We start from the raw sequence: 12,956 nt of genomic DNA, 5'->3' as shown, positions 1-12,956 counted from the left end.
CTGATTCGCAATTTTTTTTGTCTCGACAGCTGCGTTTTATTTCCGCTTTTTCTTTTATAGAACCTGTTTTCTTTGAGATTGGTCTCCTTGTCGTTTGATTCTTTTATTTTATTGATAAAGACCAACTTTCATATTCCTGACTGCCACTTTAATTGGCAATTGCTCCTCCGTTTTAAATTCAAGTGCGAAAGAAGACCTAACGAGCTTTTACAACTTTCAATTCAGTGCAGTTCAGTTCTTTATCTACCAGAGAATTCTTCAATCTTGTCGAATTCTTCAAAAACCATTCATCTTCCCTTTTAGGAACGAGCTCATATTCCTACGTAGCTTTTGCCCATATATGATCTGCTGGCTACTCGACGGGACTGGAAATCAAACCCCCCCCCCCCCCCCACCCCCACGCTGCCAATAGGAGAGAAATGCTCAGACTGGCCACATTTTGAGAAGTTAAATAGCTTAAGCAGTTTTAGGAACAAATTTCGCAGTACACAAACAAGCAACTATGTCATGATGGTAACTTTTGAAATTTGGTTGCGCAAACTGCTTAAACCACATTTTCTTGGATCCGGACATAACATCAAGTAAAAAGTCAACTTGAAAGGATGATTTTGCTTTGCCACGTTAGTTTGGTCCTCATTCGTGCTGTATGGGCTTTTATTGTGTGTACAAGCTACCGCTTCTTTAGGCTAATGTGCACATTTAGTGCTGCTGAACGCTAGAGCCTCTTACGCTGTAGAGTAAAGTACTTCTCACAGCACAGCTTTAGCAAATCTTACTTTTACATGAGTGAATGCAGTTATTAATTACAAAATATTCTTTCATTTTTGCAGTAAGAATCAATCCTATCGGCGATAGCATCAGGGTCGCAATCTGCTTAAAGCACATTTTCTTGAATACCGACGTTCCACAAGTAAAACGACAAGTTGAAATGATGATTTCGCTTGACCACAGTTTAATCTTCATTCGCTCATTCATCATAGCATTCTGTAGCTAGAGTTATCATTTGAAACATTATTATTGAACAGTGCAGTGATGAAATACTTATACGAAAGCGTTTTATGTAATCCTGTTACCGTAATTAGGACATCTAGCCCTGTTTTCATAGTTAGCTTGTGTAGTGGGCAATAAAATGGTTGAAGCTAACGGCAATCTTCCTTGAAGCACACATACCTAAAAAGTGTCACATGAATTGATTTTTCACGAAGTTAAAGATGATTGCGGCAGTTGCAGCGTCAGTTCCAAGTTTCCTAGGGTATCGCAGTGAATGTTATGAATGTGTCGAACTTAATTAATGTGTCGAACGAAAAAGTTTAAGAAGCAGCGAGCCTTTATGCTTCCTTTAACAGAGCCAAAGAACTGACAAGCATAGTTGGCGGTAGTGTACCATGCCTATGAGCAGACACGGGTGTTAAAAGGCTTCTCACTACTCAAGTGACGTGCATTCATGCACCGAAAAAGTGTTTGTGGATCGCTGATTGTCTCATTTATTGACCGTAAAATGTTCGAGAGCCCGCTCATGCCCCACCTCTCGAACAAATTATAGGATGCTGGAAAGTGCGGCGCACTTCCAACTCTGTCGAGATTTAAGCCAAGTACCAAACTATATGTACACCCCAGACTGAAGCCAAACTGTGCATTAATATCATCTTGGCATGGTTCCTATTTTCTGTGCCGAGGTGCTGCTGCTTCTCTGATTTCATGCTTAGCTCGTTCGGTAGTGTTGGACCATATTGCCTTCCCCATACCTATGCTCTACTAATGCAAAGAGTCTGCAGTGTATAGCGCACAACAGATGGAGTGGCAAGCATTCGGCCAAGCGTACGAATAATACGACGAGTTACAAGTCCTAAAATTTTCGCATGAACCCTCAAAACTCAACTCCCTAAAAGGCGTTCGATGGTACCTTTCTGGTGGCATGTCTTTAATTACGCCAGTCCATCAATGCGTCATAAATTCAGCAGTTACTTTATACTTTAACGTTTCCGAACGAAAAACTGGTGTAATGTACACGAGCCGTACAATTCATCCGCGATTCGAACCATGTATTTGCTGTTCGTCGACAACAGTTCACGTCATTGCGCAAAAGCTTTCTTTTCGCTAAAGCTGGCTTTGCTGCGATGCGACAAGTCTTGCGGAAAAGCACCACGAACCGTATAGTCTGCGAACTTTTCATATATAATCGGCGTGCGTGAGTCGGGAGAGATCTACAAAAACAAAGCTGTGTGAGGAAGGAGCTTAGGAAGGAAACTCTATGTATTCACAAGGATACTTCAAGCACATGTGCAAAAGCAAAAAAAAAGTTGCCGACTTAAGACTACTTGCTTGCTGCGAATGTGAACGCATGCATTCGGGGTGTTCGGCTGCGGTGATGGCGCACTACTATAATAAAGCGGCCAGTAAAGGTGATCTGTTCGCGCCATCCGAATTTATTTTGATGAGAACGACGGTACCGCAACCCACCGCGATAGACTTGCCGTTTGGCACACGTGGTGTGGCACGATATTATGCACCGTGTTTATTTGCCACCATTTTCCGCGTGGTTTGTACATATTTTATGAACATAGACAGTCCTGCCTGTGAAAGCTGTGGTTGTGAGGAGACCATGGCTCATATTCTCTGTGAGTTCCCTGCATTTGCAAGTGTAAGACATACACTGTGTTGTGCCCTGGACCGCCTCGATCCTCGCCCATTAACAGAGCAAAAGATCCTCGGTCCGTGGCCACAGCAGTCGACTGTCCTCAAGGCATACAAGGCACTCTTTGTCTACTTCAGAGCGACTGGTTTGAGTGACAAATTGTGACAGCGTTGTGCGTGTGTGTGTTATGCCTTTTTCCCCTTCTCTCTTCCTCCTTTTAGTCCCCTAATTCCTCTTCCCCAGTGCAGGGTAGCCACCCGGAACTCCTTTCTGGTTAACATCTCTGCCTTTCCCTCCTCGTCTTTATCTATCTTCTATGAACATAGAACATTGCATCACTGTAAAAAATACCTTGTTTAAAAAAATGCACTGATGACGAAGTGCTGTAATAAAGTGCCCAGTGAAACCTGATCTGTTCACGCCGGCCTTCGTTCGAAATACACTTAGAGAGAAATTTTATTTACGGCATTTTGTTTTTCTTTCTTTCCACATGACATGAGGTTCACCTCATGAGCCATCTAATTCGTTCGCAGTAAAAGATCAAGTATTCTTGTGCGCCCTATTGATTTCGATGATGTCATTCTATCGGCGAAAAGGCAGTTTATCTAACGAGGGTCGTAGCTATAGTGTTTATTGAGCTGTACAAGGAAAGACTTTAAAAATCGTAGCAATTTTCTAGTTACTTTATCAGTGAGAGACCCCAGATCTAACTCTAAGTGCTTCTTTTTGAAACCTTCACGGCAGTTGTCTTCAGTTGTCCCCTTGTATGCTTTTCTACGTGTTACGTTGGTCGCTACACGTCAGTAACCTATACTAAATGTGCCTCGTATTTTACAAAATACTAAATGTTTTTTATTTTCACAATCAATGACATGCAAACTTTAGCCACATGTCGTAAAATACTCAATTTCTTTCATGTTGGTCACATTTTGCGCACCATCCTGCAATAGGAAGTGGGAAACCCGCACACAAAAATATCACTTATCTGATGACCTTATGTCATTGCACTCATTTTAAAATTGTAATTTATGCGACGCCACATTTTTATTTAGAGTTCTGCAAAGCTTTACAAGTAGCGTGAAGCGCACGAATTATTAAGTCCGCTTTTCTCAGCTTCCGTTCGCGGAAGCTCACAAAACCGTTGAACGCGCTTGAGACCTCCTACCAACTCTGGAATTGATGAATTACTTAGGGCTTCCCTTGACACAGGGGTTAGCACAAAGAGCTCTGAAAAGCCGAACGTTGCATTTGTCGACACACTATCCAGATGGGCATGTCTTTCTGGCCGAACGGAACCAGTTGTGCAATAAAGTTATGCTTAGTCAATTTTCAGATTTCATCTTTTCTTTCGGGCTTACCAGACGCATTTATTTTGGGGCTTTAAAGGTACCCGCTGACATCAGCAAGAAGCAATCAGCTAAATAGAACAAAAGGATAAGTTCTTGTACAGAAATTTACCAAGAACTCTGTTCAGAATGGAGCAACTATATCTGACTGAATTATGCCTGGATTTGAAATTTTCTCGCATGCACGTATTCCTTAGTGAGAATGTGCACATTGTCAAAAATGCAACATGCGACTTCTTAATCCCTTCTGCACTTATTTAAGTCCATTTCGCGTTTCATCAGTAGTCACACATGTAACATGACAGAACGTTCCAGAGTGTAACAAATTTTTTCATGCTTTTGTTTCAGAATCATTGCTTGAAGCGCCACTTCTTGAGGCAGCATTGAAGCGCTGTAGTGGCACAGGTGAGCTCACTCTCTACAAAATCATTTGTGTTCGCCGCCTCTCAGCCCTACCAGCCAGTCAGCATTCTGAGTGTGCCTGTGTATGCGTGGGCATCCGTGAGCTATTCTCTAAACGGCATTGCGCTGTCGCAGTAACAATTGAGTGTACCAAGGCACTCCACTATACCGGCGTTAAACTGTGCCAGAACGAGTGTAGTGTCTTTGAAGTTTGCATGTGTGCACGTCTGTTCATACCTTGACTGGCCACTAGGAGCCAAACTGTACCCTCAGCTTCCAGGCACGCAATGTTCTATTTACAGATTAGGATATTATCAACACGTGAAGGAGAGCTATTTGCGCGCCGTTGGTTCTTCTAAACACAGATGCCGATAAGGTACCCTGCAGTAGTAGTCACGGTAACATTTCTCTAGGAATACTCTCAACCGAAGTTACGCAGTTTTTTTCAATTAGGTTAATTTTTGCATGCCTAAAGTCTTCTGTTCGTACCCAAAGAAATCTTTCCTGTTTGGCTCAATCTTCAAGACAAACGAAAAGACGTGAAAGCAAAAGAGCAGCTCAGATTGCGTAAGAAACACGAGTTAATATTATCCCAGCTTACATTATTATAGAAATAGGGATGGGGCAGAGTAAGTAATGCGGAAGAAGCAACACAACTGACATTCTCTTGCAGTAGCAGAGTCGACTACCCGAGAATAAAAGCTTAGCTCGTGGCAGCAGAGAATAAGGTGGGAAAGAATGTTAATAAAGTTGCTGGAAAAACGTGGTCAAAGCTCTCGTTGCAAACAACTAATTGGAGGCCAAAGGGATTGAACCTTGGTCGGCGCAGGACGTAGTTAGGTTAACGACGGCACAAGGAAGGAACATCCCAGAGTACTTCGTACGCACCATAAGCTTCAAGCTCGTGCTATGCTGTTGCTATTGTTGCTATACTTCATCTCAAAATAGTTAGCGGTGGAGCGACAGCTATGCGCTTGAGAATATCATGAGCTGGCGGCTTACACACCCGTGCGGTTCGCACGCTCTAGCAAGCCAACCTGGTAAGTCTGGAAGCCATCCCCTTGCACTCCTAGCTTCCACTCCACCGCAAACAAGAAGTGATGAGAATAGTAAAGACGCTGTAATGAACGAATACATGGGGATCTCATTTCACTTCTGTATTTCACGACCTTGCTTGTTGACTGAAACGAGGCAAAGCCCGGTTATTACTAAGCTTGAGCTAAAAGCATAAAATTCTGGGCGTGTTCAACTAGTGAACAAGGTCACAAAACGAATCATAAATGAAATCAGAACGGATTTTTTAAAAATATTGTACAGCCGTAGGTTTTATAACATCTGTGCCGCGATATGTGCTGCAAAATAAATGCCACCGCTAGTATGCCTAAAGGAATATATATATATATAAGAGAAGTGGGCACTTCTACAAAGACACTTTTATTTGTACGCCAGTGTTCACGGCGCTGGTGAACACTCTCAAGGTTCGCTTACACCCAATGAACATAATAAATACCAACGAGAGCAGCAGATTGGACAGCCGTCACAGTAGCTCAGTTGGTAAGAGCACCGGGCGCGATATTCAGAGGTCGTGGGTTCGGATCCCACCGGCGGCATGGTTGTGTTTTGTGCTGCTTTATAAGTAATTTTCTTTAAGGTATTTATTAATCTAAGCACTATAATATCCCACTGATAAGCACAACACATAAAAAAAACATTCCCCTATGCACCTTGGTTTCGGTGACTGTTGGCTCCCTTCATAAGTTTGTCAAACGGGCCCCTCATTTCCTTTAAGTTATCTGCCAATCTATATATATATATATATATATATATATATATATATATATATATATATATATATATATATATATATATATATATATATATATATATATATATATATAATTGTGTGTGTGTGTGTGTGTGTGTGTGTGTGTGTGTGTGTGTGTGTGTGTGTGTGTGTGTGTGTGTGTGTGTGTGTGTGTGTGTGTGTGTGTGTCCGTGCATGTGCGTGTGTGAGTGAAGAGGTAGAACACCTTCAGTTTATTTATTTAAAATATTCGCTTCTATTCTCATACGAGCGAAAAAATTTCAATTTTCCGAGCAAGAAAAACAAGCTTTCTTGCTTTATTTTAAAGAAGGGGGAATAAAAGACAAAATGCTGCTAGATTGGTGGAGACGGGCCATGTCGGAAAGGAAACGCGAATGTAAAAAAAATCGCGTCAAGTTAATATTTCTGAAAATAAGAAAAATGAATAACAAAAAGTCTCGTGAAGTAAAGCTTCACGCTGCAGTTCCTCTCATATGCGAAAACAATGAGTATCATAAAAAATGAATTCGCATGAACACAAACGTTCTGTCAAAGGTAAAAAATGAAGTAGTGAAGGTATCCGTTAAGATAAGTGTTTTCTTGGTTTTGTTTTAACCGCTCTCACAAACTCTCAAATTGGCAGTGCGCGTCGAAATGAAGAATAAATTGTTATTCCCGCAAAATAATATGTCCGGAATAATCTATGAGCAGCTCTGATCAAATAAAGAAAAGATGGGATGAAATACCACTTCAACAAAACATCTCTTCAAAGAGTACTTGTTGGTTAAATGAAGTTCGTCCTCATTTTCTGCTGAAATATCAGTTGATTCGGTGTAATTTTGTTTCAGTTCTACGAACTTCAAAGCGTAGCAATTTTGACTTCAGCGCAGACTTTCGGAACCAATAAGGCACTGTTGGCGAGCCAGATTACATCATTCCGAGATAGACGCTGGAACGTTCATCCGCGCAGTTTCGAACGCTGCAATTCTGAAGGAGCGTAGCTTGTGAAACTTCAGACCACCGTATTTTCACTCGCAACAACTTTATTATGTCGCCTGTTGTTTACTTTAGTGCTGCTCCACAGCTGGCTAGTAGTCTGAATTCTAGGGCAGTGCAGTGGTTTGCACGCTTTCCTCATACAGTCCCACAAAAGAGCAAAGCAAGAACTTGCTTTTCAAGGAAAGGCTAGCTACAATTTCAGGAGTCGAGTCACTAATGTATCTTCACAAGTTGAAAGCCTCTGCGGACTATAGATCCCATGCAACAGATAAGACAGGGAGAAAAGTACAAACGAAATAGCCCAGTATACGAAACTGGCAATGCTAGATACAATATTTAGGCAGGAATTGCTCGTATTTTGTCAACATTTCTATGTACACAATACAGGCGTCAAGATTTCGGTATACGGAAAAAAATGTATGCAGAAACGACATCAACGCTTCTGTTTTCTTCAGTGCGTCAGATGAGTGGAAAGGAGACTGGAGCATCACCTTAAGGGTATGAATTAATAGCTTCAATCCGTTCATCATCATCATCATCTGCCTGACTAAACCCACTGCAAGGCAAAGGCCTCTCCCATGTTTCTCCAATTAACCGCGTCATTTTCCAGCTGCGCCCACCCTATGCTTGCGAACTCCTTAATCTCATCTGCCCACCTAACCTTCTGCCGCCCCCTGCTGCGCCTGCCTTCTCTTGTAATCCACTCCGTTACCCTTAAGGACCAGCGGTTGTCCTGCCTTCAGAATACATGCCCTGCCCATGCCCATGTCTTCCTCTTGATTTAGACTAGGATGTCATTAACACACGTTTGTTCCCTCACCCATTCTGCCCGCTTCCGGTCTCTTAACGTTACACCTATCATTTTTGTTTCCATGGCTCGCTGCGTTCTCCTTAGCTTAAGCTGAACCCTTTTCGTTAGCCTCCACGTTTCTGCCCCGTAGGTGAGTACCGGCAAGACACAGCTGCTGTACACTTTTCTCTTTAGTGATATTCGTAAACTGCTATTCATGACCTGAGAGAACCTGCCATAAGCGCTCCACCCCATTCTCATCCTTCTAGTTATTCCCCTCTCATGATCGGGATCAGCTGTCACTACCCGCCCTAAGTAGACGTACTATTTTACACTTCCAGCACCGTGCTTCAAATTGTGAACTGTTGTTCCTTTACTAGGCTGCTGAAAATTACTTTGGTTTTCTGCATGTCAATTTTTAGACCCACCGTTTTGCTCTGCCTGTCTATATCATTCATCATGTTTTGCAATTCACCTCTTGAGTGACTCAGCAAGGCAATGTCATCAGCTAATTGCAGAATATTTAGATATTATCCATTAACTCTCATCCCCAACAGTTCCCAATTCAAGCCTCGGAATACCTCCTGTAAACAGGCAGCGAATAGCATTGGCTAGATCGTTTCTCCTTGCCTGACGCCCGCCCTTATTGAAATTTAATTGCTGACTTTATGGAGGACTATGGTAGCTGTGCAGTTGCTATAAATATCTTCCAGTATTTTCACATAAAACTCTGCCACACCCTGATCCTGCAATGCCTATATGACGGCTGAGGATTCCAGAGTCGAATGCTTTCTCGTAATCAATGAAGGCGATATATAGTGGTTGGTTGTATTCTGCGTATTTCTCTATCACCTGATTGATAGTGTGAATATGATCTATTCTTGAATATCCTTTACAAAATCCTGCCTGATCATTTTGTTGATTAAAGTCTAAGGTTGCCCTGACTCTATTAGCGATTATCCTAGTAAATGGCTTAATCTCTTGTAGTATATGCTGAAATAGTCATTCTCTACATCCATGCATCCCTGGGAGCAGCAAACCACTCATGGCACAGGAGTGCAACAGTTAAGCGATGGGCCACTTTCCTGCGGGGGCCGGTGCTTCCACCGGTGGGGCTTGTGTGACTCAGGTTACTCTTCCTCAGCAACATTCTGTGACCAATAATTAATTTTAACTACCACATGTTATGATGGGTGGTGTGCGCACAATGTGATGGCCAGGTTTTGATGATGTCTCAACATAACCCATGTGGCCCACCTGCCACCTTGATTGCTTCTCTGGGAATTTTTGTTGGATTTTTCGGTCACGGCCAACGACCCCGGCGAAGACGCCAGCCTCGAAACGGGATCCCTAACGCTATTGCGTTAATATATGGTCGCACATTTATTTCATTTGAGAAATTTTTCACTGCATTCAACCGCAGGAAAGGGCGAAATTTGAACGCAGAGATACAACAGTATACGAAGGCAAGCAAAATGAAATAAAGACAAACATAAAAAACAGACTGCATTAACGAACCACTTTGCAAAGTCAGACAAAGAATATTTGAGCACGAACCCAGGAAAAGCAGAATGTCCAATCCACACAAAGGAAATTTAATCGCTGTCAAGAAAGAGATTCGAACGTAACGGCCTAAAAACAGAGTAAGGTATACAAATGAATAACACAACTAACTTGCATCTGGCAAATATTCATGAGGTTAAGAATAAGGCTGACGAAAACGTACCGAAAGCAATACTATATATTTAGCCCATATACAAAACGTGAGAAAGTACGTAGACTCTCTCACGAAATTTTTGCCGATATATTTCAGAGCACAGAAACACCATCTCAATACTCATCTTCATTCTATTCGATCAAGTCATGGCACCAAACTCGAGCGCCATTGTACGAATCCAATTCTTCTCGTAGTCAGAAGCGCCTTGATGCGGGCAGCTGGTAAGCACTTTGACACACAAGTACAGAACTGTTTCGTGTCGAAAGTATGTCCTTCTATCCGATGCTTCGCATGAAATCATCCATCAATGCTAACAAAGCTTTGGAATTACGCTACCACTATAAAAGCTACAACTTCCAATAAAAATAATGCTTGAATAAACTATCCTCAGTTTCGCAACAGTTTGGTTTCGAGAATAAGGCATGGCGCGATAAGCATCGCTACCAGACTCCAAGCACTACGGCGACAATGACGTCAAATGAACTGAGCTTTCACCGGCTGTCCCAGGCAATTGTTTGCACTGCACTTTTGCCGCCCGATGCGTGGCTCAAATACTTCATCTTGAGAGGATTGTCGTTGTAAGCATGTGTAAGACATTTACTGCGCTGGACACTAGAAAATTCAAGCTTTTGATAAGAAAAACATCACAAACCAGGGTTATCCACCAAGCATGCAGTCGCGTACGTGGGCGGCTCTTCATGAGAAAAGAAATCTGCGGCGACAGGCTTTAATATTATCGATGCCACAACGACACGCGGCAACTCACTGCGCTTTTATTCTTGGCTAAGCCGCTGTCGCCACGGCAACGCAATACCCACGCACAGCGTGGGAGGGTGTAAAGTGTTTACGAAAACAGCACCCCCACGCCGCGCCTACCCGAACTACCACCAGCAAAAATGTTTTTGACCTGCCGGAGGAAGCTTGTACTACTTCGCTCCGTACTTGGGCGTAGCCCTGCCCCTTCAGCGATGAAAGCGTCTCGCCGTTCTAAAGGCAAAATTATTAGGCTGGTAAAAAAGTTTAATAAGTGTAATATACGCTTTATCCATGAAAGTGGCGTCGGCAAATGCTATGAATTACTAAAATAACTGTCCTTGCAACCAATACATTCGAGCCTGCTGGTAAAACAGGCTTCATTGATATTAATTCTGCCTAGCGACACTGCCGTCAATCTCTTTTTCTCGGAAAGCGCTCCTGGTATACATCTTTCAGCGTTGGATTGGTGATATTCACCGGATGTGCTAGCAAATAGACGTGAGGTGACCTCGATAGCCGACGACGGTGTAAATCTGTTGTGTATTATAAAGGACACATAATCCAGGTATCATGCTCCGCATGAGATAGTAAGAACTGCCTGCATTCATGTCCCCAAACGATGGACGAAGCTACTGTAGAAATACATTCCAGTACAACGTAAAGCAACACAATGACGTTCGTAAAATATTTGCGCCCCGCATTCCACACCAGCAGTAAATATCTGCACTTATCTCCCAGCTTCCGCAAATCTACGCCCCTAAAACAGTGCCATTATTTCGCGCCAACGACGGACGTTGCGACGAGAACACAACACGCTTTTTAACAGCGAACACTGATGCAGAATCCCAGCTCATACCGCTATATGTCACAGGCCAACTGCCTCATCTCGCAAAAGTAGCAGCTCTGCTTGAGATAGTAAGAGCTGTTATAGTTTCATATAACACTGAAATGGGAATTTTACCGCAGATGTTTCTCTCTCCGGACGCAAACAGTTTAAACGTAGTCGTCCCCGTAATGATCATTATGATTATGATGCAACGAAAAAAAAGCATCTTATATGTCTAACACTGAAACCTTGGTCCAAAACCGAAACCTGCAAGTGTGCCTTAACTGCTTGTTTCTGCCGCCATGAAATTGTGTGTGTGTGTGTGTGTGTGTGTGTGTGTGTGTGTGTGTGTGTGTGTGTGTGTGTGTGTGTGTGTGTGTGTGTGTGTGTGTGTGTGTGTGTGTGTGTGTGTGTGTGTGTGTGTGTGTGTGTGTGTGTGTGTGTGTGTGTGTGTGTGTGTGTGTGTGTGTGTGTGTGTGTGTGTGTGTGTGTGTGTGTGTGTGTGTGTGTGTGTGTGTGTGTGTGTGTGTGTGTGTGTGTGTGTGTGCGCGCGCGCGCGCGTGTGCGTGCGTGTGTGTGTGTGTGTGTGTGTGTGTGTGTGTGTGTGTGTGTGTGTGTGTGTGTGTGTGTGTGTGTGTGTGTGTGTGTGTGTGTGTGTGTGTGTGTGTGTGTGTGTGTGTGTGTGTGTGTGTGTGTGTGTGTGTGTGTGTGTGTGTGTGTGTGTGTGTGTGTGTGTGTGTGTGTGAGAGAGAGGATAAACATTTAATAAAATTGGAAAAGTAGGTGGAGTCCACCAATTAAGACATGAATTACCATATAACTTAGTATAAAAGGAATAAACTATTTTCTAGCGCACGCTGTTTTAGAGGCAGGGTATCCTGCTTAGGTAGCAGTAGATTTAAATCAGTAATTCTACGAAATGCGGATTGCAATCAAACAAAACTTTAAAGCGCCACATGGGATCTCATGAGGTTATCAGATAGAGTAGTTTGAAAGGTAGGATAAATTTTTTTTGTCAGGCTAAAACCATGACTTTTAGGTTAAGCAACACAACAACTCACAGTGTCCAATGCCATTTTTGTCGATTTCTGTGTGACAGGCCCCGATATTTAAGTTTTTATCCTGCCATCTGCTTCTTCTATCTTTTTCATGTTTTCCCACGCCCACCGCTGCAGCCGAGGTGTTGTGCACGTGCATAGTATTTAACTTTAGGAGAACGATGATGGAATCATTGCCGCGCTACCATTGTCGTACTAGACTGTGTCAGTTGATAGCTTCGAGAGCAAACCTGGGTTACATTGGAGTGTCCAACAGTATTCCCGCCCTGGTTGCAAGCGGTACACAAACCAGGAAAAAATGCTTGTTCAGGCACCCACGTGGTTACTTAAATCACTGGACGGCTAACTGGGAGCATGCCGCACACATTGCATTTGCAGACGCAACTGCCCGTTTAAGCATTTATTCTCGCTGCACCTAGTGCGTTTCATTTTACTTGCTTCTGATTAGTTTACCGCTTGTTTAATTCATTCAAATTTTCTCTATTCAGTAACTGAATTTTGTGACTACCTCCAAGCGACAAGTGCGTAAGATATTCTGCACAAACTTGTTGCCAAGCTCGTGAAATGCACGTGGAGGTCCTAAAAAGGTACAACAGTTGTGAGCAAAGTGAGAGAAGGAACAA

The 12,956-nt window shown here is 42.9% G+C and overlaps 1 protein-coding gene across 1 annotated transcript in view; it reads left to right on the top strand.

Moving 5' to 3' along the window:
- LOC144134248 (uncharacterized) overlaps window positions 1-12,956 on the top strand; it is a 587,847-nt gene that overhangs the window by 235,518 nt on the left and 339,373 nt on the right. Inside the window, exon 4 of the mRNA XM_077667207.1 lies at window positions 4,330-4,386. Within this exon, the coding sequence (XP_077523333.1) occupies window positions 4,330-4,386 (57 nt within the window). The remainder of the gene's footprint in view (window positions 1-4,329; window positions 4,387-12,956) is intronic.

This window comes from Amblyomma americanum, chromosome 5 (genome assembly GCF_052857255.1).
Source record: "Amblyomma americanum isolate KBUSLIRL-KWMA chromosome 5, ASM5285725v1, whole genome shotgun sequence".
Classification (NCBI taxonomy): domain Eukaryota; kingdom Metazoa; phylum Arthropoda; class Arachnida; order Ixodida; family Ixodidae; genus Amblyomma; species Amblyomma americanum.
This window is presented reverse-complemented; position numbering and strand designations above follow the sequence as displayed.